The sequence below is a fragment of the Desmodus rotundus genome, chromosome 2 (assembly GCF_022682495.2).
Source record: "Desmodus rotundus isolate HL8 chromosome 2, HLdesRot8A.1, whole genome shotgun sequence".
NCBI classification, from domain to species: domain Eukaryota; kingdom Metazoa; phylum Chordata; class Mammalia; order Chiroptera; family Phyllostomidae; genus Desmodus; species Desmodus rotundus.
The window spans coordinates 78,554,965-78,579,573 of NC_071388.1; the positions used below are offsets into that span (position 1 = coordinate 78,554,965).

The 24,609-nt window shown below is 38.4% G+C and overlaps 1 protein-coding gene across 1 annotated transcript in view; it reads left to right on the forward strand.

The window, feature by feature from the left end:
* The window catches only part of TOMM70 (translocase of outer mitochondrial membrane 70), a 35,686-nt gene extending 11,785 nt beyond the window's left edge, over positions 1-23,901 (forward strand). Inside the window, exons 2-12 of the mRNA XM_024558172.3 lie at positions 1,784-1,957; positions 4,193-4,319; positions 6,760-6,869; positions 9,429-9,577; positions 12,198-12,405; positions 14,499-14,633; positions 15,647-15,754; positions 17,227-17,343; positions 20,022-20,119; positions 21,479-21,601; positions 23,448-23,901. Coding sequence (XP_024413940.2) covers positions 1,784-1,957; positions 4,193-4,319; positions 6,760-6,869; positions 9,429-9,577; positions 12,198-12,405; positions 14,499-14,633; positions 15,647-15,754; positions 17,227-17,343; positions 20,022-20,119; positions 21,479-21,601; positions 23,448-23,601 — 1,503 coding nt within the window. The 3' untranslated portion in view covers positions 23,602-23,901. The remainder of the gene's footprint in view (positions 1-1,783; positions 1,958-4,192; positions 4,320-6,759; positions 6,870-9,428; positions 9,578-12,197; positions 12,406-14,498; positions 14,634-15,646; positions 15,755-17,226; positions 17,344-20,021; positions 20,120-21,478; positions 21,602-23,447) is intronic.
* Positions 23,902-24,609: the final 708 nt, after the last annotated feature.

Sequence of the window (24,609 nt, forward strand, 5' to 3'; positions counted from 1 at the left end):
TACTAGTTTCTATTTGAGTTTGGTACCTCTTTTATGGTATTAATTTTCCTTTATCTTAGCAATTCTTGACAGTGTGGTCTCTTGGAAGACAAGCAAGGTATGCTTGTCATTTGTCCCTGGATGTAGGGGATTCTCTTTCTGGCTGACACTGCCCTACTGCCATCTGGCTTCTGCTTTTTTCACTGGGCTGCAAGGAATGTTGAGTTGCTTCAAATGCAGTTTCTGGCAGTCACCCTCACAGTCGCCCTCCCTCCCCCAGTCCTTGGCTCCATCAGAGTTCCCCAGTTGTCTTCCATCATGGATGTCTTGTGCTGAGGATTTGTACTGTCAAAGTGTGTGGAAGACGATTAAAGCTGTTGACAAATGGAAGATTTTATATTCATCTATTAATTTATTTGTGCTTTATTTGGTTTCTTTCATCCTCCCACATCCTCCCACATCCTAGCTTTAAAATATGCATGTTCCTTGTTGACACCAGCTAGCTGTTTAATATTCTCTTTATAGACAGTGTCCTACAAATTCTTTGCACACTATACTTTCAAAAAATAAATATAATTGTAGTCAGACTAAGGGAGAAGGGAAACAAAAGGTAAATGGAGAACAATGCAGCGAGGAAAAAGTGAGAGTAAGGGAGAAAAGAAAGAATAAAAGGGTCATTATCTTCTCTTTGTGACTGACATGCCCTGGGCCTAAGCTGCTTCACTTCACAGCCCCCGTGAGGTATTTGAGGGAGCAGGCACTTCTGCTTTGGCTTTGTCAGTGCTTGCCTGTTGGAGGTACATGGATTCTGCCATAATCACATTTGCTGAAGTAGGAAGATGTTCGCGAACAATAGAGTTTTAGGTAGAGACATGCCACAAAGCTCCTGGACCCAGTATCAGGACCATGGCTACTTGATTTGTCTACAAAGATATTTCCCAAGTGCTGATTGACATGTTCACAACTCTCCTTAATGGGTATTAACCACCAGCTCTTTTGTATCGTACATCAGAAGTGTGTAAGTTGGGTCTTCCAGGAACAAGACTCTGAAACAAAGATGGTGCAAAAAACTTACTGATGAGCAAACAGTAAATTTAGGGTACCGGTAGTGGAGATGGCAAAGTGTTTCTCAGGTCTGTCCTGCACTGTTGACAGTCTAGTAGAAAAACAGCAGCGTGCATGAACAGGTGGTTTTCAGACTAAGAAAGCCAGATGGCCAATAAACATGAAAGAAATTTGAATTAATAGTGAGGAGAATGCTAATTAAAATAATAATGGAATATTGTGCGCAAATTTTTCAACCTTGACACGGTTGACAGTAGGATCTGATATGTCGTCATTGTGGGGGCGGTCCTGTGCATTGATTGCAGTGTCAGAGGCGTCCCTGGTGTCTTACCCACCAGATGTGGCCCTGCACCCCCGCCCCAGATGCGACCATCAGAATGTCTTCAGACGTGTCAGATGTGCTGTAGAAGGTAAAATAACCCCTGATTGAAAACACTGTTTTGTACCCATTAGACTGGAATAATAAAAGGTAGCAATCACGCCTGTTGCTGGCAGGAAAGTGGTACATTAAAGCACTACGGCCTTTTTGGGGGGGAATTCTGAGTGTTTTTGAAATCAAAAATATATGTTTTGATTTAGCAGTCTTATTACTGAGAGTCTATTCCATGAAGAATTTATATGAAGCAACTTGCACTGTAAAGAGCCAGTTTTCTTCTCTCACTTTGTCATTTAATCACTGTGATCTGTATCTATTCCCGAGTATTCATAACTACTTAGTAATTATTTCCTCTCATTTCAGAACTCTCTTGATAGAGCCCAAGCAGCCAAGAACAAAGGCAACAAATATTTTAAAGCAGGGAAATATGAACAAGCCATTCAGTGCTATACAGAGGCTATCAGTTTGTGTCCTACGGAGAAGAATGTTGACCTTTCCACGTTTTATCAGAACAGAGCTGCTGCCTTTGAACAGTTGGTAAGTATCCTAGGTGGTTTTTTCTGTTTTTTTTGTTTCTCTTTATTTGTGTAATGTTTCAGGTAATGCCACTCAAATAAGTCTAATACATTTTTTGAAGTCTTGAAATTACAAGATTTTTGTTTTATTTTTATACCTTTTAATTACATAACTTTTTTGATAACAAACTTTAGTTTTGCTTGTTACAAATGCAATTCAAAGTTATATATACGAGATTTTATAAAACTTGGTAATTCAGAAAGCTAACATTTCTGGGGACCCTATTCTTAATAGCATGAGGCTATTTCTTAAATTTTTTGTCTTCGTATGTGTAATTGTAGCAAAGGTAGAGGGTAGAGAAACAGCAAAGATGAGTTCCTGGTCCACATATTGTTTGCAGCGTATTTTCTCAGTTGCCGCTATATCTTGTACAGCTTTCACAGCACATGTAGGTCTGTTTCGTTCTTTTTAAAGGCTGCATGTGGTAGCTGTTGCATGGTTGTGTAGTGGGAAACATCTCCCTGTTGTTGAACACTTGGATTGCTTCCTCTTGTTCCTATTGCATTCAGTGTTGCAGCAACTATTTTTGTAAGTATTTTTTGCATACTTTTGGGAGGATAAAATTTTAGAGATTGAAATGTAAAAAGATAGCATCAATACCAATTTTTGACAATAACATGAGCAATGAGCATGCCTGATATTTGGTATTCTTGCCGAATGCGATTATCAGTCTTAATATTTTCCACTCTGGTAGAGAAAAATACTGTCTCAGTGTTTTTATCTCCAATGTTGAGATATTGCTGAAGTTGGCCATCCTTTTCTGTGTATTGGTTCTCCGCATTTTTTTGTTCAAACAAACTTTATTGACTGTTGTGTGTGGAAGGTTACTATGCTAGGAGCTGGGTCTATAGAAGCAAACAATTAAGCATAGAACTTGAGGATAGGTAAACAATGAACTACTAAATGACATTTTGATAAATGCTTTGAAAGACACATGATTCTGTAATAGAGGAATGGCCAGAGATGAGGTTTGTGCATAAAATCATGGGAAGAGAGTGTTACAAACAGAAGAAATGGTATGTGGAAATGCTCTGAGGCAGGAAACAGTTTGGTGTGATTAATGAAGTGTAAAGGACCCAGGAGTATAAAGAGATGAAATTGAGAGAAACAGCAGAGGCTGGGTCAAGCAAAGCCTTGCAGTAAAGAGTTTGGGTTTGATCCTGGGTGCAATGGGAACTATTTAAGGGTTTTAAGTAAGGCAGACACATCATCTGGTGCTTTTGTTGTTCTGTCAAGACTGTATTGGAGGAAGGCGAGAGTGGAGGCAGGGAAACTAAACAAGGATGTTGTAGTAACTCAGGTGAGACATGAAGGAAAGTGAACGACCAACAGCACGGGATGTGAAGGGTGAAAGGAAGCAGGGATTTTAATGACAGTGGGGTGGGGAAGGAATGAGACAGCTAAGTAGACAGTTGACTTGAGAAATGTCTCTATTTTAGGAGAGTGGTTTGGGCCAAAGTGATAAATTTGGGAATCATCTAATTTTAGATGTTATGTAATGCCAGGACAATAGATGTGATCACTTAGGGAGAGAGATGAGGCCTTGACGATTCCAGCTTGTAGACATGAGGTGGAGAGGGAGAATTCAGTGAAGGAAATGGTGAAGGTGCAGCTAGTGAGGTCAGTAGAAATCAAATAGAGTGGCAACTCTTCGAAGTTTGGCAATAAAGAGGAGCTGAGGAATGAGGTAATAACTGTAGAGATTTATGGAATCAACAGGGGTTTTTTAAAAGATGGAAAATACTAGAGCAAGGGTTTTTACGCTCAAGAGAATGATTCGGAATTGAAGCAGAGTGAGGGAGAGGCAGAAGGGCTAACAGTGAAGTCCTCGAAGCGTGAAGTGTGGATCCATAAGCAGAGGGTTGGGCTCTCATGAAGAGGGGCACTTCCTCATTTCTAACAGGAAGGAAGAAGGAGATGATATGAGCACATAGATGCAGGCAGGTTTGTGCATTTGGTGGTAGAAAGATGGCCTAAGCCTGTCCTTTCCCTATTTTAAAAAATCAGGTTGCGGGTATTTATATGAGCAATTTAATGGATTGTGGATATTAATTCCTTACTATACATAATAGTATGTCTAGAAAAATTGTTTTTGTATTGTGGGACTCAACACTCAGCCTGTTAAGTTTGGAAAACTGATTTCTGTTGAATAGTGCTTCCTTTAGTGTGACTTTTTTTTAATACTTTCAATTGCAGCAAAAATGGAAAGAGGTGGCACAAGATTGTACAAAGGCCGTTGAACTTAATCCCAAATATGTGAAAGCTCTCTTTAGACGTGCAAAAGCCCACGAGAAGCTAGACAATAAGAAGGAATGTTTAGAAGGTGAGGGTATTTTTGTGTTTCCTTATGAAAATTACTAATGGCTTTGTAGTCACTGGTAAATTTATATGAAACTCTGCCTGAGAATAGAGAAATCAGTTTTATTAAAAGTTCAACATTGCCCTGGCTGGTGTGGCTCAGTGGATTGAGCGCCGGCCTGGGAACCAAAGGGTTGCTGGTTCGATTCCCAGTCAGGGCACATCCCTGGGTTTCAGGCCAGGTCCCGGTGTGGGGGAGGGGGGCACGTGAGAGGCAAGCATACATTGGTGTTTCTGGTGTTTCTCTCCCTCTCGTTCTCCCCCTCTCTCTAAAAATAAACAAAATCTTTTTTAAAAACATTTTTTAAAAAAAACAGTTCAACTCTTCCCCAGTTGAGACTTAGTTTTCTGGTTTAAATTGATATGGCTGATATTAGAATATTATCTCTGTTCCCAACTATGGAGTTAAATGAATATTATGAGTTACCCTGGCCTGTGTGACTCGGTTGGAGCATCGTCCTGTAGCCGAAGGTTGTGGGTTGGATTCCCACTCAGGGCACATGCCTGGCTTGCGGGTTGGATAACCGGTCCTGCAGCATCCAGTCCCCGGTCCCATGCTGTACAGGAGGCAGCCAGTCTGTGTTTCTCGCACATCAGTGTTTCTCTCTCCCTTCCCCTCTCTCTGACAGCAGTTAAAAAATGAGGGTAAAAAAAATAAAGGAATATTAAGATTTGGAGTTTACACACTGTCCATTTTAAATTTGGCAACTAAAGAGCATCAGTGTAATTCCATGAATAAGAGGTCAGAAAAGAGGTTTTAGTAAGTAATAAGTGTTTCCAAGATTCTACAGGTTTTCAGTTAATATCCTGTGTAAATGTGAAATAAGAGTGTAGACCACCGGGTTTTTAAAGTACTGTACATTCTTCTGGGTGACATGGAGCTAAATGAAAGTAATTTCTATAATCTAAAAGTGCTTTTTCCTACACATTTAAATCTTACATAATTAAAACCATGAAAAATCAGAAGATTTAGAAAATTATTTTTAATAACATTATTATTTAAAAGAAAAATGCTCTTTTATTTATAAAAGTTTGGGTTACCAAGTGAGAGTGGTTTAGAGAACATTTTGGAAAAATTGAGGTTTTATGGTGTCATGAACTATGGTAGTGGGTGGAGGGAGTGTTGCTTTGGAAAAGAGAATTCTGAGTTTTGAGTGAGATACCAAAGTTACTAACATAATTGTAGAGAGGAAGTTACATAGATTTACATATTTCCATAGCTAATAGGAGAAGTGGGGTGGGAAAGACGTTGGTACTGGCACTGGCCAGGCTATCGGGGAGCGTAACAGCAGAAAGACCTGTTTGGAGGAGAAGGATTTGGAGTTGTGAGAAACTGAGTTCAGAGAAAGCGGACAGCCGTCGTCTTAGTGCTTTGAATGAAAGGTTGAGATGTTAAGGAACCACTGATATTTAAGTTTTAAACCACTGTATCTTGAGGTGTGGCATAACCAGATAAAAATGGTGTTTTGAAGATTTAATTGAGAGCCCTGGCAAGATGACTCTGGAAACAGGGAATAACTCTGAGGCCTATAAAAAAGACCAGATGTGAGAAAGCCTCCTTATGTTGAGTTAGCCTTTAGTTACTGGCCCAAAGAGAATGTTCCTGGGTTCCTGGTATTATTTGCTGTGTAAAGTGTTAGTGCTGTGAGAAACGTCACAAGTCATGCATGACAGTCCCTTTTGCTTCACAGGTGAGGAAAGTGAATTCCATAGAAGTGGAGTGACTTTCCGAGCTTTGAGTTTGGTCACAGAGTATCGGGCTGACCGAAAAGTCCGTTACATGCTTTCTGTGCGATGGCTCTAGTGGTGCTTAGTTGTCTTTCACTTCATTCAAAATGATTTTTCAAAATTGGTGAATTTTTGTGTAGCTATTTTAATATTGAAGATGGAAGAAGATATGCAACGTTTTCGGCATATTATGCTTTATTATTTCAAGAAAGGTAAAATCATAACTGAAACACAAAAAAAGATGTGTGCAGTGTGTGGAGAAGGTGCTGTGACTGATCGAACATGTCAGAAGTGGTTTTGAAGTTTCTTGGTACTGTTGACATTTCGCCAAATAATCTTTGCTGTGGGGCTGTCTTATGCATTGGAGGATGTTTAGCAGGACCCCCGGCTTCTACCCACAAGAAGCCAATCACGGGAGATAGCTGCCAACATACTCAAAATATTCAAATCAGTAGTTATTGGTGAAAGTGAAAAGTGTATCTTTATTTTACAGAAAAAATGTAGCGGACTTTTTTGCCAACCCAATCTATAAAACTAAAGTGTTAAGAATCGATTTACTGGAAATGAATTTGATAGCCACGTAAGGCTATGAATTTAGTTTGACTTTCTATGGTAACACTGTGCCCATTTGATGCTGCTAATCAGCTACTTAACTCTGGTTTTTCCATTATTTCTAGATGTCACTGCTGTGTGTATATTAGAAGGGTTCCAAAATCAACAAAGCATGCTGTTAGCTGATAAAGTTCTTAAACTTCTTGGAAAAGAGAAAGCCAAAGAAAAATACAAGGTAAATTGGTCCGAGTCGGTTAATAGAGGGGAGCACACATTATGCGTGGACATTTCTAAATTATATTGCTTCAGTTTGGGCACAACTGTGATGGTAACAGCTGCAGTTAGATTTGAATTATATTTATTTTTCCTTTGAACTTGGGCTTTCGTGACTCCTTTTTTTAATAAGAAGGAAGGCTATGTTCAGTATTTCACCTGGAGAGCGTTGAAAGAATACATCTATATTAGGAGTTGCCAAACAATGGCGTACAGGCCAGAGCCAGTCTGCCACCTGTTTTTGCAAATAATGTTTTATTGGAACTCAGCCACTCACACATTATTTTTGGCTGCTTTTAAGCTACAGCAGCATAGTTGAGTGGTTGTGACCGAGGCTGTCACAAATATATTTACTCTCTGGCCTTTTATAGAAAGTGTTTGCCGGTCCCTGTTCTATATCATTAAAATTTTAAAAGTTGCACTGTGTGAATGGGTATTAGTTTTAAGCATTCAGTAACAGATGGTTTAAATCAGGAAACATTTTATTTTTTCACAAAGCTCCATGGTGGGCATTTTAGAAGGGTGGGTACAAAGACATGGTCCTCGCCCTCACAGACTCACAGGTAAGTAAGGGAGGCTGTAACCAGCATAAAAGGCGTGGGGTGGTGAAGTGTCACGGAAGGGTATGAGTGCTGTGCTGTGGGAGTGCCACAGTCATCGCTAAATGTCACCGGAGGTTTTCTGCTAAATTTCAGTCTTTAACAATTGCTCCTTTTTGTCTTCAGTAATAGCTTGCTTTTAAATTAATTTTAACCAGCTTTTCTATTTTTAACTTAACATTTTCAAATATTAACTGAGCAAAACAGTTAAAACAGGTTTCCTCACTGCAGGACTTTCGTGTTGCATTCAGGATGCATTCTGAATCTCTAGGAGGAAAACAGTTATCACAGTGGTTCTCAGTCTCTAAACTGTGGGTCCTTTTCTTCTCCTTGAGCATTTCATAGAAATGTTGTTCCTCAAAACACTGTAAAATACCTTGTTAGCATCTCACAAATTGAACCCTGATGGAACCCAGTTTCCATGTATTTGCTTATATAATGTTATTGTTGAGTAATTGTACTGGTTGAATTGCAGAGTGGAAAGAAGATATAAATTAACCTTCATTTACATAGTTCCAAATCAGTTTCCACGTGTATTTTCTAATCTGTTTGTATGCCACTTTGTAAACCACAAAATACTTTTCATATTATCATTTTGATTTTTACAACAACCCTGTAAGATAAATAAGGCATATTTTCATTGGCATTTTAGAGATGAGAAAACAGAAAATGACATGTGCGAGGTCACATAGCTAATAAATGGCAGAGCTAGAATTTGTTTCTTGTTCCTTTGGTACTTTGTCCATTACTTGTAACATTATTTTCATTTTAAATTTGTAACTCTGTGGAAGGCAGGGAGGTGGTGACAGTTCATTTCTAAGCTGACGCAGAAAACTAAAAGACTACTCAGCCTCCAGTAAGCAGTATTTAAATTTTTTCTTTTTTATTAAAAATGTTTTATTTAAGCTTAAGACTAAATGATTACCACTATATATTCCTACTCGAAATCTTTAGCAACACACTGAAGTTAGGCATGTTTGTCTCCTGGTGGGTCACCATTTGACTGAAAATGTTTACTAGTGCGATCCTGAAGGAAGCCAGGCTGGATCTCCCACAGAGAGCGCGCGGGTGTAGGTTTCCTTTTGATTTCCTGGTCAGTGTCCTTCTTTCGAAGTCTCATCTATCCAAGATCATTAGATCATTTACTTACACAGCCAGATTCCTTTTTCCCTCCTTCAAATACAGAGATATTAAGTCTACCAAACTAAGAGAAATGCTACCTGATAATACATTTTAAAATACCATATTTTCACTAAAAATTTTTTTGGTTGGATTTTGTAAAGAAAGGATCCAATATATTTTATGAGAGTCCTGTGGCTATTATTCTCTCTCCTGTTTTACTTTAAAACTTTAGCATCATAATTGTACTATAAGGAGAAACAAAATACTCTTATTATAATTATGAGTGTGGTTGCTATGCCAAAAAGTAGTAATTCAAACAGGAAATGTGATTTTGTTTGACTCTCAGTGCACTTACTGTCATGGCGATCTTCAGGTGCAGTACAGCTGTGGGACAGACAGTCCTAACATTTCGGCCCCTGTGTGAGACACGGCCTTGACTGGTAAATGGAGCGTTTCCTAGGACAGGGACCAGGAGGAGGAGATAATTTTGAATCAGCAGTTGTTTGCCTCCTATGTTCCATATTTCACCTTCTTTTCCTTTTCCTTTTAGTAAGTGGTTCTAAGAGTTCTTGATATTTTCCATCTTTGGAGAGGGGAAAGTCTCTCACTTAAAACCTTCCAGCCACTGGGACTGACAGTTTTACCTTTCTGCTGTCCTGTGGTGTGAAGCCTAATATTCCTCAGTCATTTAAAAAAGAGATTCCAGTTTTTACAAGTAATTCTCAGTGCTCTACAAATGTATCTGCTTTTATGGTTTGTGTTTTCTCATTTTGATGTATTTAAACATGATTAAATTTCAGAATCGTGAACCTCTGATGCCGTCTCCACAGTTTATCAAGTCTTACTTCAGTTCTTTCACTGATGATATAATTTCTCAACCCACGCTGAAAGGAGAGAAGTCTGACGAAGATAAAGACAAGGAAGGAGAGGCTTTGGAAGTGAAAGAGAAGTAAGTCAAGTATAGCATCTACTTACTCTTACGGGGGGAATTTTTGGTTGCTTTTTGTTTGTTTTTGTTGGCATAGTGCCTAAATGGGGCTCTGAATCATCTCAAGAAAATCTAACTATATAGATTTAAATATAATAAAAATTATATACAATGATAGCATTATTATAATAAAAATACTTCTCAGATATGTCTGTTATACCCTGACAGTTACTTATCTGGTGGCTTAAGGTTTTACTGCCAGGAGTTTGCCCTGCCTTTAGGGTTCTGCATGAGATTCCCAAGAGGATTCCAGTTAGTCCAGTGATTCGCTGTATTCGAATAGAGGCAGGAACTTGATAATTATTATGTAGTTGAGTATCCACATGTTTTAGTGCACGCAGGTTTATAATTTATAAACTGTGAGATGTTTAGGAGTACTCCAACGTGACTTTCAAGACTTTTCTGCCCGCCTAGGAAAATGCCGTTCTTCAGGCTTCTTGTGTGTGCTCTTGCAGAGGCCATAATAGGGTGCATGTTTACAACTGGAGATCAGTGATGTAACCTGTCTGCAAGCCATCTAGCCTGCTTAACTCACTTATATTTATCAATACTTGTGTTTGCTGTTAAGGCTACCTGTCTTCTGTAAGAGAAGCTACAATATTATTATCAAAATGACATTTTAAAATGAATTTGGAAGAAAAGATAATGTTATTTCCATAGCAAAGCATAACTATGCCTCTATGGCATATTAGAAGCTTTAAGGAAACAGATTTTTTTTAAATTTTATTTTTAATATTTTTAGTGTCTCTTAACCAGTTTTTTAGTTTTAGTTTTTCTTAAATTGAATTTATTGGGGTGACATCGGTTGATAAAATTATATAGGTTTCAAGTATATGATTTTATAATACATCCTGGGCACGTTGTAATGTGTGTTCACCACCCCAAGTCGAGTCCCCTTCCATCACCGTGCTTCCATCACTTATCCTGACCCTACCCTCTTTTACCTCCCGCCCCCCCCCTTCCCTCTGGTAATCACTGTGCTGTTGTCGTGTCTAAGTTCTTTTGTTGTTTGCTTAATCCCTTCACCTTTGTCACCCAGCCCTCCTACGCACCTCCACTCTAACGGCTGTCAGTCTGCTCTGTTTTGAGTCTTTGAGTTTGTTTGTATTTTATTAGTTTATTTTGTTCATTAGATTCCACTTGTAAGTGAAATCATATGGTACTTGTCTTTCTCTGACTGGCCTGTTTCACTTAGCATAATGCTCTCCAGGAAACAGATTGCCCTGAATTTGTATCTCCCAATTTTTCCATGGTTGCCCACCTTTTAAGGGGGAGGATACTATGCATAATTGTACTAGGGTGTTAAAATTTTAGTTGGTTGATACTAAGTCGTTTCAGAAAATTGTAGTTGGGAAAGTCCTTGTCCCAGAAAAACTACAGTGAAGTTAATACCATTATTCTAAAAGCTGTACGGAGAGGCGGCAGGACATTGCTACCTCTCACCAGAACACTAACTGGAACCGGACCTAGGTTTAGAGTTCCACTTCACTCTGAGCCTTGGCATCACCATTTCTCAACAGGGGCTGACGACACTGACTTCTGAGGGTCACTGTGAGGTTACAGGCTCTGTTTGTAAGCTTCTAACACTTAGGTTCTCAGTAGGTAGGAACCATTAGTATTTCCACTATGATTTAATAATTACATTTTCTTAGCCTGGTGACCTGAGGAACAAAACTGCTGGAGTACAGGGAGCACCAGAGTGTAATTGTAGGAAAGATTAGCTCTGCGTTTGTAAGATTTTGACCAACAACTTTAAGTCACTTGCCAGTTTTCTCTGTTCAGAGTATGTAACAAATGAAATGAGAAAATGAACTTCACTTCATAGTACCTTATATCCACAAGGCCCCACTAAAGTTCATCTAGTACAAATCCCTCCGCAGTTGAGAGAAATCCCTTCTGCGAGTGTCCTCGATGATAGTCATCGTCCTGGAAGAATGATGATGATGTGGGCATCGCGTTTTAAGAAGTAGGGAAGGATGTTTTTTTAAAGTCCTTTTTCTATGGAAGAATCTACCTTTAAATTTGCTTCTTTAATATTTCTACCTATTCCTTCAAGGCCTGTTCTTACAGCCCACCTTCTGAATGTGAGCCCTTCAGATACTTCTCTGCTTCTGGTCTTGCTGATCTTTACAATGCACAGCTTGGGTCACACCTCTTCCCTTGGCCGCTGTGGCCTGACCTGACTTGATTATTTCCTATTTCTCTATCCTTTCGTGAGTCATGAAATAACTGTTAGTGCCGTCAACCTGCCACAGACACGAAGGTGAATAAGGCTTGCCTTGTCGCAGCTCAGTCTGTCCTTAGCTTCTTTTCGTGTATTTAAACACCAAGGCCGCACAGTAACCCTAGTTTTCTGCCGCTGACCCTGCTGTTTCCTTTTTAAAAACTGCAAGGCATCAAGAAAATCCCAGTCTGCATCAAAACCCCTGTTGTCCCCCTGCCCTCCTGCCGGGCCACACTGGCTGACTCTCTTGTTAAGGGGAAATGGACATTTGCTTAACCCAGGAATAGTAAATGTGGCAGGTTTCAGCATTTGATTCTCTCTTAGTAAATAATTTCCTACATTTGGTTTTATTTTCAGTTCTGGATATTTAAAGGCCAAACAGTACATGGAGGAAGAAAACTACGATAAGATCATAAGTGAATGCTCCAAAGAAATAGACGCTCAAGGCAAATACATGGCAGAGGCATTGTTACTGCGAGCGACCTTCTACCTGCTTATTGGCAATGCCAATGCCGCTAAACCGGATTTAGATAAGGTCATCAGTCTGAAAGAAGCTAACGTGAAGGTACGTTAGAAAATGTGTGTGTGTGTGTGAAAAAATTAATAAATAAAAATGAGGCTTTTAGATAATGTTTTGCTGAGTTGGTTCTGCATTTCAATTGCCATTCTCCGAAAGGCTGTTTTGTTTTGGAAGGAACTATACACCTGAGGATGGTGGAGCCGGTGTGCTGGAACTGCCGCAGGAGGGTCAGTAGTGTGCACTTCCAGCTGGGAGAGGGCAGCCTCAGCTTCCCGCCCGCCCGCACTGCTGACGGTGACGGACTGCGTTTGGGTGGGGGTTATGTTACAGACAATCCTTTCACATGCACTATGTAGAAAAAGGTTACAAAGTGCACTTAATAAAAAAAAGCACATTTAATAATACATTCTGAAAGATTTTAGGATGGTGCCAATAATTTTTTATGTGTAACATGAAGAAAAAAACATTCTAAAAATACAACATAAATACTAGAACATACCCAGTTTTTGCAGCTGCGTCACTGGAACAGTTTTCCATCTTCCAGGTCTTCTTGTGTGTATGCGGTTTCATCGTTAAGATTGGGAGATCTGTTGAATTATGTAAGCTTTCTACTCAGAGTAACATGACAGGACTTAGCCAGCAAATAACTCCATTTCTTACTGGTTTGTTAACTCTGTGGCCTGTTTCCTTATTGAATTAGCTGATAAATTCTGGCTTTTTTCATCTCCAAATGAATCATTGATGTTTTTTGTGGAATATAAAAATTGGTATCCAGGCCTAAGTATTTCTTAACAAGTATCTGAAATTCTTGTAAACAAAAGTAATTACAACTAAGTATTTGTTAGAGTTCTTTTTAAAATGAGGTTTGAAAATCAAAGATATCCTAGTAATACTGCATTTTGTTTCCTGCCGATGTTCCTGATGATGACAAATGTGTTCTGTTAGGTGTTTTTGTTACGATTATGGAGAATTCTTGTTTGTTTTGTTCTGGAAGACATTTATATGCCATTTTGTCTTGAAAAGAGGTTTTGGAGGAAAAGGCTGCATCTTCTTACTTTATAATCATGGATTTTTTGATTCAATGGAAAGTAGTAACGATATCTATTATATGCCACATACAAAAGTTAACTCAGATGGACCAAAGACCCAAATGTAAGAGCCAAAATTATAAAACTCCAAGAAGAAAACATAGGAGGAAATCTTCATTACTTTGGATTAGGTAGTGTTAGGTGTGACATCAAAAGCTCAAGCAACAACGAAGAAAAGACTTCATCAAAATTTGAAACTTTTTTGATGGAAAGGCTGCCATCAAGAAATAGAAAACACATTGCACAGAATGGGAGAAAATATAAATCATATAGTGGCATAGGGGTTTGTATCCAGAATATATAAAGAACTCTTCTTAAGAAATAACTCAATTTAAAAACAGGGTAAGGATCTGAATACACATTTTCTCTAATATATAAAAATGGCCAATAAGGACGTGAAAAGATGCTCAGCGTTATTAACTGTTAGGGAAATTCAAATCAAAATCACAATGAGACTTCCCTTTGCACCCACTAGAATGGCTGTAGTCAGAAAGATGGACAATTAATAGTATTGGTGAGGGTGTGGAGAAGTTGGACCTTTCATACATTGCCAGAAGAATGTAAAATGGTAAAAATTCTTTTGGAAATTAGTTTGGGAGTTCATCGAAAAGTTAAGCAGTGTTACCTTATGCCTGGCAGTTCCTCTCCTAGACGAATACTCAGCCATAAAAAATAATGAAATACTGGTACATACTACAACACAAATGAACCTTGAAAACGTTATACTAAGTGAAAGAAGCCAGACACAAAAGACTATTCCATTTTTGTGAAATGTCTAGAATATACAAATTCATAGAAGTAGAAAGTAGATTGACAGATTAGAGGGAAAATGAGCGGTTGCTAACGTGTATAAGGTTTCTCTTGGGGGTGGTGAAGGGGTTCTGGAGTTATATAGTGTATAGTTGTACAACCCTGTGAATATACTAAAAACGACTAATGAGTGACCTTCATGGTATGTGAGTTACATCCCAATACAGCTGTTATTTTTAAAGAAACTAAACTGGAATAAAAAGTGGTAACAATGAACCTTTTCTCCTTTTGGACACGTAGCTTCGAGCAAACGCACTCATCAAAAGAGGGAGCATGTACATGCAGCAGCAGCAGCCTTTGTTGTCCACTCAGGATTTTAACATGGCTGCCGACATCGATCCTCAGAACGCGGATGTGTATCATCACCGAGGGCAGGTAGCTGTTTTCTTACCGAGAGTTCTGGCCTGTGGATCGAGGAATTTGATGCCATGTTTGGGAAGGTCTTAAAGTTTTCTTATATCACTTCTGAGTTAGCTCTGTGCAGACTATCACAGTGGTTTATGGTTTGTTTTGGCATTAGTCCCCTCTTGAATATTTGTTCTTATAATTTCATTATTACTAAAAAGGAGAAAAGGAAGGCTACAAATGTTGGCTTGACAGTTCAAGTTTATTTTTCTGGTGCTCCCTGTTCACAGGTTTTCAGTGAGTAGAACATTGAAACATTTAGTGAGCGTTTTTAGTTAATGCTAGAATCAACACGATTTTTGTGGGCTTCTTGCTGTGAAGAGGCCTGGACTATCCAGACAGTACACAAACAATCTTTTCTCCATGGAGTTTTACAATCTGCATATTTGTTTTTTAGTAAAAAATACATAGTGAAGAAAACAGTTTGTAATTTTAGCTTGGTATGGGGAAAACATGGCTTCATAATCTGCTTGTTTAACATGACTTGTTGGAATGCATGGGCTATGCACATAACAACAGAAAAGGGCACATTCTTCCTAATGAAGAATTTTACCTAATATTTCTGTCTGAAGGGTTTGAAGAAGTGTTGAAGTTTTTTAAATTCTTGACATTTTGATCCTTATTGTTAGTATCTTATGATTTATTTGAAAGGTAATTATATGATGTCTGATGTGCTTTGAAATTTGAAAGTATAGAAATTTCTGTAATTTTCTAGAAGAAAGGGTTTCTTGCATAAGAGTGATCAAAATTGCAGTACAAAAAAATGGGTTTATAGTGCTTTTTAAACAATTGGACAGTAGTTTTAAGTTTTAGAAGCTTTCCTTTAAAATTAAAGATTTTCTAATTCACTGTTTCTAGAAAGTAATTTTATATTGAACAATTACTACAAGATTAATATTATGCTGAGCTGTGATAAGAGACAGTGTGTACTTAGTTGGTGCACCTTTGTTTTGAGTTGTGTGTGTTTATGTATTTTTTCTTAGCTGAAAATACTGCTTGATCACGTTGAAGAAGCAGTGGCGGATTTCGACGAATGCATTAGATTAAGACCCGAGTCTGCTCTAGCACAAGCGCAGAAATGTTTTGCTTTGGTAGGTTCTGCTTTCTTTTATATATTCCTAAACATCGTTGCTATTTCCCCATTGTTAACAAAAATGAGTATCTCATTGTCTACAAACACCATCTTTTTCTTTTCCTCCAGAGAATGTCTATAGGGGAAGACATGTTAGTTTAGAGAAATCAAAGTGTATACATATGCCGCTCCTGTATTTGTCGGGATGTGTTGTTTGAGTTCCTCTTAATAGCAGTGTAGCCCCAATTTTTGTGCTCTCCTGAACAGCTCTGTTCTCCCCGCTCGTCTACCTACCGTAACTATTACAGAGAACAAAGAACTCTGAGGAAATAACTGCGACCGTGACACCACGTGACTGCTCTCTCATCTCGCCTTTGTAAAGCTGTTAATACTCAGAAATGCAGTGCTGAAAATAAGTCCATTTATAGTGAAATGAAGGACTCCCAGTAGCTCTATAGCTAGAGTCCTAAAAGAATTTTTCTTTTAAAGAAAGAAATTAGGTCACACACACATTTACAGTTATGTGCCCCTTAACAACGAGGATATGTTCTGAGAAAAGTATCATTGAGCGCATTTGACTTGGTGCAAACATCATAGAGCACACTTAACACAAGCCTAGCTGGCACAGTCTACTGCAGTAGGCTGTGTGGTGGAGCCCGTTCCTCCTAGGCTACAAACCTGTACTGCAGGTGACTGTACAGAACAACGTGTTACTGCATCGAGTACAAGGCAATGATGAAGTTGAGAGGCGTGGTAAAACATGAGGTGTATGAGGCTGCTGCCTGTGTATCACAGCACGCTGCTTCTCAGTACACTTTCTTATCAGTAGGAAGAGTACACGCCGAGCTACTGGCCCAATGTTTAGTATAGTATAGTAAATACATAAATCAGTGCCGTCATTTATATCAGTATCAAGTATAATGTACCTTTGATAGTTGCATGTGCTGTACTTTATACTCCTGGCAGCACAGTAGGTTTGTTTGCGCAGCGCCACCACAGACACGTGAGTGAAGCATTGTCACCACGGTAGGACAGCTAAGTTGCTGGGCAATAGGAATTTTTCAGCTCCATTATAAACTTAGGGGACCACTGTCATAAATGCAGTCCATCCTGTGTATTATAGATGAAAAGTGATACTAGATAAAGGAACGTTACTATACTTTTAGTAGTGATGATAGATTAGATGTAAAACTCCCCCATTTGTATGCAAAGTTCAGTTCTGACAAGTTGGGATGCCCTCTGCTAGAGTATGGAACATGCTGGAATTTGTATAGTGGCAGCCCAGTGCTAGCTGTGCCTGGCCTGTGCGTCCCCTGCTGCTGAGCCATTTCCTTGGAGCCCTTTTAGATCTCAAATGCAGCAAATTATGTTAGCAGATCACCTGCCTTTCTGGAAGTATTTGTCATTTTGTGTGACTTTTGTAATATGTTTTAACATTCCATGAGTTTTGAGTTCTTGTTCTGACAGCCTTGTTGTGATTTTTTAAAACAGTATCGCCAGGCATACACAGGAAACAATTCTTCACAAATCCAAGCAGCTATGAAAGGTTTTGAAGAGGTCATAAAGAAATTTCCCAAGTGTGCTGAAGGCTATGCACTATATGCCCAGGTAAATGTGATATTTCATACTTCTTAGTTGCCAGTCCTTTTTAAAAGATCAGTACTTGGACGCTGAATCCCAGTAGGGAAATCAGAGAACAGTGCTTCTGTGGATGGGACTTCTGTGGATGGGACTCCTGTGGAAGCAGAAGACTTTGTTCCTCCTCTGATTCTCTGGGCCCCCACGATGGTCCTGAATCACCTCAGGAGGGGCTCCCGTGTTACACAATTTAAAAACCACGAGGCTAAACTCATAACATGGGGAAGCTTAAACAGAACATTTCCCTCATGTTTTCATTTGGATTGGATTTGCAAAATCTAATTAGGAGATTTTACTACTGTATTTTGCCAGGCGTGATGTGCTCTTGTGTATAGTGCGTACCCATGTTTTGTGCGCATGACGTGTGGGATTATTATGCCCATGGTGTTTAATCATTATACTTGTGTATAATGCGCATCCTTGTTTTTCCCTCAAAAATTTGGGCAAAGGTGCACGTTATACATGGCAAAAGACAGTATATTCAGTTGGTGAGGAAAATGTTTCTGGAAAGGGTTTTGTTTCAATTTGACCGTTGTCTTTTTAAATGGTTAGATAGGCTGTAAGAGTTCATTTTTAACTGCTCTCTGGTGTGTCTAAAATTCTTGAATTAGGATTGAAGCTTTGGGAAATAGGATTTAAACTTGAATTATTTTCACTTAAAAAAATTTTTAGAGAGAGGGGAAGGGAGGGAGAAAGAGGAAGAGAAACATCATTGTGTGGTTGCCTCTCACACGCCCCCTACTGGGGGCCTGGTGTGCAACCCAGGCATGTGTCCTGACTGGGAATCGAACTGGCAACACTTTGGGACCCAGACCAGCACTCAATCCACTGGATTGTCCACACTAGCCAGGACTATTTTCACTTTTTAATTGTAGTCTGAAATCTTTGCAGCTTACTCATTTTAAATCAGCCATTTGAATATAAATGATTAGCTTCTTATGGCCACAGTTAAGACTTTTACTCCAACTAAATGATTGCTGAATGACTGTTTTCTCTTAGTCTTTAAGTTAAAAGTGGTAATTGGTATCTACATAAACCATCCATCTCAATCCTCTGTATAATCTTTCCCCCTTTTTTTTTAATACTGAAGAAATGTTTTCACACCCACCTACACAAAGTTCCACAGGGTAAAAACTTTTGTCTAGGGTTTATTATAAGGGTCTTTAATAGTTCTACATATCACTGTATTATCAGAGATTGAAATTCTCTTATAATTCTCTGGAGTGTGAAGCAAACCCAGAAATTCTTTAACTTCAGTTAGAAGTAATCGTACCTATTCAGTCTTTGTTCTTATATTTCCTAGGCAGGATGGTGAGAATTAAACACAAAATGAAACACTGGTTGCCGACTACCTGCTCTATTTAATTAATTGAGAAAGCACGTGTTACATAAAATTTTATAGAATGGATAAAGTTAAAATAGGACAAATTCACATTACACCTGTATGCCCTTTGTATTGAGTAGGTACACTTGGCTTTATGCCTTAAATTAGGAGCAAACCAGAAGGTGACAACACCACCTGCATCACTGAAATGAAATTCAAAAAGGCTTTTTTTTGGTGCAGATTTCTATAAGCAGCTTAAAGAGCAAAGCCGCTGAATAGCTTTTTAAATAAAACAGTGTTAGACCCTAGTGGTGTGGCTGAGTGGATTGAGTGCCGGTCTGCGAACAAAAGGGACGCTGGTTCGATTCCCAGTCAGGGCACATGCCTGGTTGCTCGCCAGGTCCCCAATAGAGGGCGCGCGAGAGGCAACCAGGCAATGATATTTCTCTCCCTCGCTTTCTCCTTCCTTCCCCCCTCTCTAAAAATAAATAAATAAAGTTAAAAAGTAAATACATAAACCGCAGGAACAGCTCTCACACAGCTTTCCTGATGGTACATTTCCCTGTCACTGCTCCCTGCAGATGGGTTTGGGCTTACTTGGGCCATCTTTATTAGTGCTAGCATTGTGACACTCTTCTTGCACTAAAATGTCTGTCCTTTGGTTTCTCTTCTTATTTTTGCTTCACTATATATATAATTATATGTAGCTTTATATATGTACGTATAATTATATATAGTTACACAGTATAACTTAAAAAAAAAAAGGCTCAAAGTTTGGGCTTAGATGCTGGCCAGCTGCCAGAGTTACAGTGTGTGTGTGATGAGGTGTCCACATAACCAGCCCTTTCATTTCTGCCATGGGATTTGCCTTAAAACAGTTCATTCTAGATGCTTTTTTCCTTTGGTTTTTAAGGAATGACTGATGACACTTAACACATGCCTGAACTTATCCTTCCAAATGAGTGTTGTCTTTAAATTCCTTTCAGTATATTTTGATAAATTATGAGTAAGTGGCATAAATGCACCTGTGAAAAGCTAATATTAGAACTGGCACCAAGAGTGGGATTCTCTATTCTGCGGTCTCACCTCATTGTTTGCTGTTGCATTTAACCACTTGTCAAAAATAGAGGACAGTTAAGGTTTCATATTTATAACAATGTCATGTGAAATCTCCAATAATTGAGTTGTAACATTTTAAATAAGTTTGTATCCCCCAGCCATCATAATTTGGTATGAATAAATGAAGTAAATTTTAATTAAGAAGTAATACACTTTTAGCTGTTTCGGTTGACAGTTAATATAACTGAAGTGTCTCCTCACCTAGGCATTAACAGATCAACAGCAGTTTGGGAAAGCCGATGAAATGTATGATAAATGCATTGATTTAGAACCAGATAATGCCACAACATATGTTCATAAAGGGTATGTATTTTTGTGGTTCTGTTTGTTCCAGTAAAAAAATAGATTTCTTGCATAGTTACAAGATGGATTTCTTTTGATCATTGACTAAGGGGACTGTGTTATAGCATATCAGTGAGTTAATTGACAACTTTATTAATGTTGTGGATGCTTCACTATTAATTTTTCAAACTTTATATTTTATTATCAAGCAATTAGTAAATGTGCTATTTTCACTCTAGCTTACGGATTTCGGTTCTGAATATCCTGTCAAATATTACTTGTGTAAAAATAGGAAACATGTAAATAAGCTTTTCCTTTTTGTGTGTACTTGAATTGCCATAAAAAAGAAACTTCACTTAAATTTATACAAAGTAAAAAATTAAGTTTACAAGGTAAATTAGTAATAGAGCCCAGACTGTTGGACACTTTCTTCTCTATTTTTTATTGAGATGTAGTCAACATGTTGTTAGTTTCAGGTGTACAATGTAATGATCCAATATTTCTATTTATTGTGAAATGAGCCCTGGCCGGGTAGCCCAGTTGATTGGAGCATCATCCCCATAAGCCAGGGTTGTGGGTTCAATCTCCAGTCAGGGCACATACAAGAATCATGGATAAATGGAAAAAATTGATGTCTGTGTTTGTCTCTCTGTTTCTCTCTCTACCCCCCTACTGCTCTTTCTCTCTAAAAAAAAATCATATTGTGAAATGATCACAATAAATCTAACATGTTATTTTATACATACAGAATTTTTTTCTTGTAATGAGAACTTTAAGATCTACTACTGTCTTAGCAGTTTTCAGGTATACACAGTACAGTACCATTAACTGTAGTTGCCATGCCGTACGTTACACTGCCATTGTCTACTCAGTTTATACCTGGAAGTTTGCACCATTTCACCCACCCCTCACCCGCCTCTGGCCCCCATCATTCTGTTCCTTGTATCTGTGGGTTGGTTTTTTAGATTCTACATACAAGGAAGATCATATAGTATTTGACTTTCTGTGTCTGACTTACTTCGTTTAGCATAATGCCTTCAAGGTCCATCCACGTTGTTGCAAGTAGCAGGGTTTCCCTTCTTAAGAGTTAATGATGTTCCTCGGTGTGTGGGGTGTGTGGGCAAGATGCCGTGTGTCCTTTACCCACGCACCCATCGATGCACACAGGCGACTTCACTGACACGTTTTTCATAATAAATTTAGAATTCAAAACGAATATTGAGAAATAAAAACAATTTGATAGTGATTATGCACTGTTTTAGGTTTTTTTCTTGTGAATTAAATTACAAATTCACTGAGGGCAGAGATTGAGTCATGTACTTGCATTGCTGTGGATACTGACCCACGGTCACGCCTGACGGCCCTTTTTTACACCTGCAGTTTACTTCAACTCCAGTGGAAGCAAGATCTGGACAGAGGTTTGGAGCTCATCAGCAAAGCTATTGAGATTGACAGTAAATGTGATTTTGCCTATGAAACCATGGGAACCATTGAAGTGCAAAGGTAACTTCTCGAGTTTGTTCCTAGGAAATTTAAGGCAGCTCCATAGATATATTATCTTTTCATGCATCTCATTACAGATATGGTATTGTCAATATCCATTAAATCTGTAAGTCTTAGTATGTTAAGCCTTTTGAGACAAGCTTCCCTTAAAACTATACAACTTTTGCCTTGTTTCATTATTTTCCCAATTGAAAAGTCATACTTAACAAAAGTTAAGTCAAGCATATGTATTACAAAGGGAAACTTGATCTTTTTCTAATTACTGTTTTGTTCTTTCCTCTTTTCACCTGTATTACTCCTCTTGGAGACAAAAGCCTGCAGTGTGCTTAAGGCAGTGCAGGGTAGCATTAGGGTTGGTAGCCAGGTTGCCAAAAGATCTACATCTTGCCACAAAGCAGCAACCAGCCAAGTGACGGGGCAAGTTGCAACATTATCTCTGAGCCTCTGAGTTTTCTTTAAAATCAGGGAGTTGGCAATATATTTTACATCTCTCACTTCCCATAACTTCTTGTTTTGTGTAAATGTTTATCCAGAGTTGCACTTGGGATCCACCATTAACAGGTGACAACAGCTACACCGTAGAGTGCGGTGTAGTATATAGACCATGTTAACACTGGAGTTGCCCCCACTTAGGTATCTGGTCTGTGGCCAGGTACTGCACTTTAGGTGTTTTCCAGTATTATTTCCGCTGATCTTTACAGCAATCTTTATAATTACAAAGTGGAGATTACACAATCCTCAGTGTAATTAAAAAGTACAGACGCTGATGTCCAGATTGGGTGACACGAGCCTGTATTTCACTGATACCGAAAACTGATCTTGCTGCTGTTGCTTGTCAGGAGCCAGTAGTTGTTGTCTTAATTCCCTGTCATTCAGCCCTTCCTGGGGTCCTCTGCTCCAGAGCAGGCAGAATATATATATAGGCTGATGAAAAATTATGATTCTTTTGAACCATTCAGTACTGACAGTTGTGTGTAAATATTATTTCTTAATTGCTAATTTGTTAATGGGAATAAAATATTCTTGTATTAAAATAGGATGGGGTAGAGGTTCTTAATCTTTTTTTCAGCAAACCTGTAGATTTTTCTTAGAGTAATGTATATAAAAAAACACTTTGTGATTACGTTGTTCGTAGACTCCTGACTTACAAGGTTTGATGAGTTTTATTCTTGTGTTAATTATACTTTAAGAAATTCATTCTAAATCCTGTCTTACAAATAAATGTGAATGGATGAATAAAGTTGCTGATTACCCTAGAATTTAGCAAATCTGGTGTCTAATATCTGAACTTCTGAAAAGCTTTTTAAAAATAAGTCCATCGTGTAGCCGTCAATTGTAGTAGGAGGTTAGTTACCCCAAAGGTACATTGTACTTCTAAGTGGCACACGCGCGGTAGGACTGTGTGCTTGTATGTGTATATTCGGAGCTGACTAGGGCTGTGTGCTTGTATGTGTATATTCGGAGCAACACTAATTACTTGAAGCAGCTCTTGGTTCTTGGTGTTTCTATAAAGCCAAACCACACTTAGACTGGAAGAGGTAAATTATAGAAGCACAGAGAGCTCAGAAACCAAACGGAAAGGTTGTAAATAAGTCATTTACTCTCTCCTCTCATGTTCTTTTTTGTAAAATAAGACTACAAGAGAGATAATAATAAGCACATCATATTTATAATTGTATCTAAGATTCAGTGAGTGCTTTCTGTGTGCATTGTTTTGTTATAAAGCAGCATTTTATTGGAATCATAGCTGAAACTTCCTGGTCAGATTCCATGTAAAAAACACTAACTTCATTGCATTCTGTGAAGTGCTTGTTGAATGAAACACTTAAAATTTTTCTTCTTTTAGAGGAAACATGGAGAAAGCCATTGACATGTTCAACAAAGCTATTAACCTGGCCAAGTCAGAAATGGAGATGGCTCATCTGTACTCACTCTGTGATGCTGCTCATGCCCAGACAGAAGTTGCAAAGAAATATGGATTAAAACCACCAACATTATAAAATAGGGGGAAGGAACATGACCCTTTTTAGAAGAAATTTACCCCCTCTTCAAATGAACCTTAAAGACACTGTCAAGAACTGTGTTGAATGGTGGAACTTAGTGTTTCCTGTTGTGCTGCTGTCCTTTGCTCCATCTGTCCCGTGTAGGTGTTGTGGGAGTGGCTGTTGAAAGAAACGTGCGGTGTTGCAGCTTCTATTCCCTGTGCAACGAAAGCTTAGAGCCTGTTAAAGCGTTATTAAAACAGTTGCAAAGAGTACAAATGGTAATTGGCCATGCAAATAAAAACTTTGATATGTTGATTTGGCTTTTTTTTTTTTTTGGAGGAGGGTGGGGGGATGATTGCATTCTGGATGATTTTGTCTTTGTGTTTGTGTAATGTAAGTATTTTGTAGCATGTTGGTTTTGAAATTAACATAGTTTAAGTGCTGTAAAATAGGTTTCTTTTAGATTCAATTATTCCCTTTTAGTTTAGTTTTTTTTTTTTTTAAGGAAACAATTTAAATGGGGATTTTGTTTTTAAGGCAGCAAAATTGAGGGCCCTTTAAACTATTGTCAGCTTGCACAATGCCTTTAATTCTGCAAAAAGTTAGACTCAGTGGCAACTCTTAAGCCTTTTGAGCCCCTTCAACTCTAAAGGATAATGTACGTCATTCATAAAGTTAACAGCTGGTTTTTATAGTATTCATAAATTATGCAGAAGCAAATATTCTGATGATACATGTGCTGGAAGACTCCAGGTAACAGGTAAGGTGAAATTGAAGTGTTTTTAACTGCCCATGGCTATTTTCTGTAATAAGTGCTATTAAATAATGTACTTTTTAAAGAAAATGCAAGTTGGTTGTATATATAAAGATGGAGTGTGATATGTGGGAGTATTTAATTAGCTTAAAACTTCTAATGAAGAAAATGTGACTAAAGGTTCAAAAAGGTATTAATTCTTGGAGCCAGAAGCATAGTATTTTCTGACATTTAGTGTGCTTCAACTGTGGCTAAATGTGCTCAAGGAC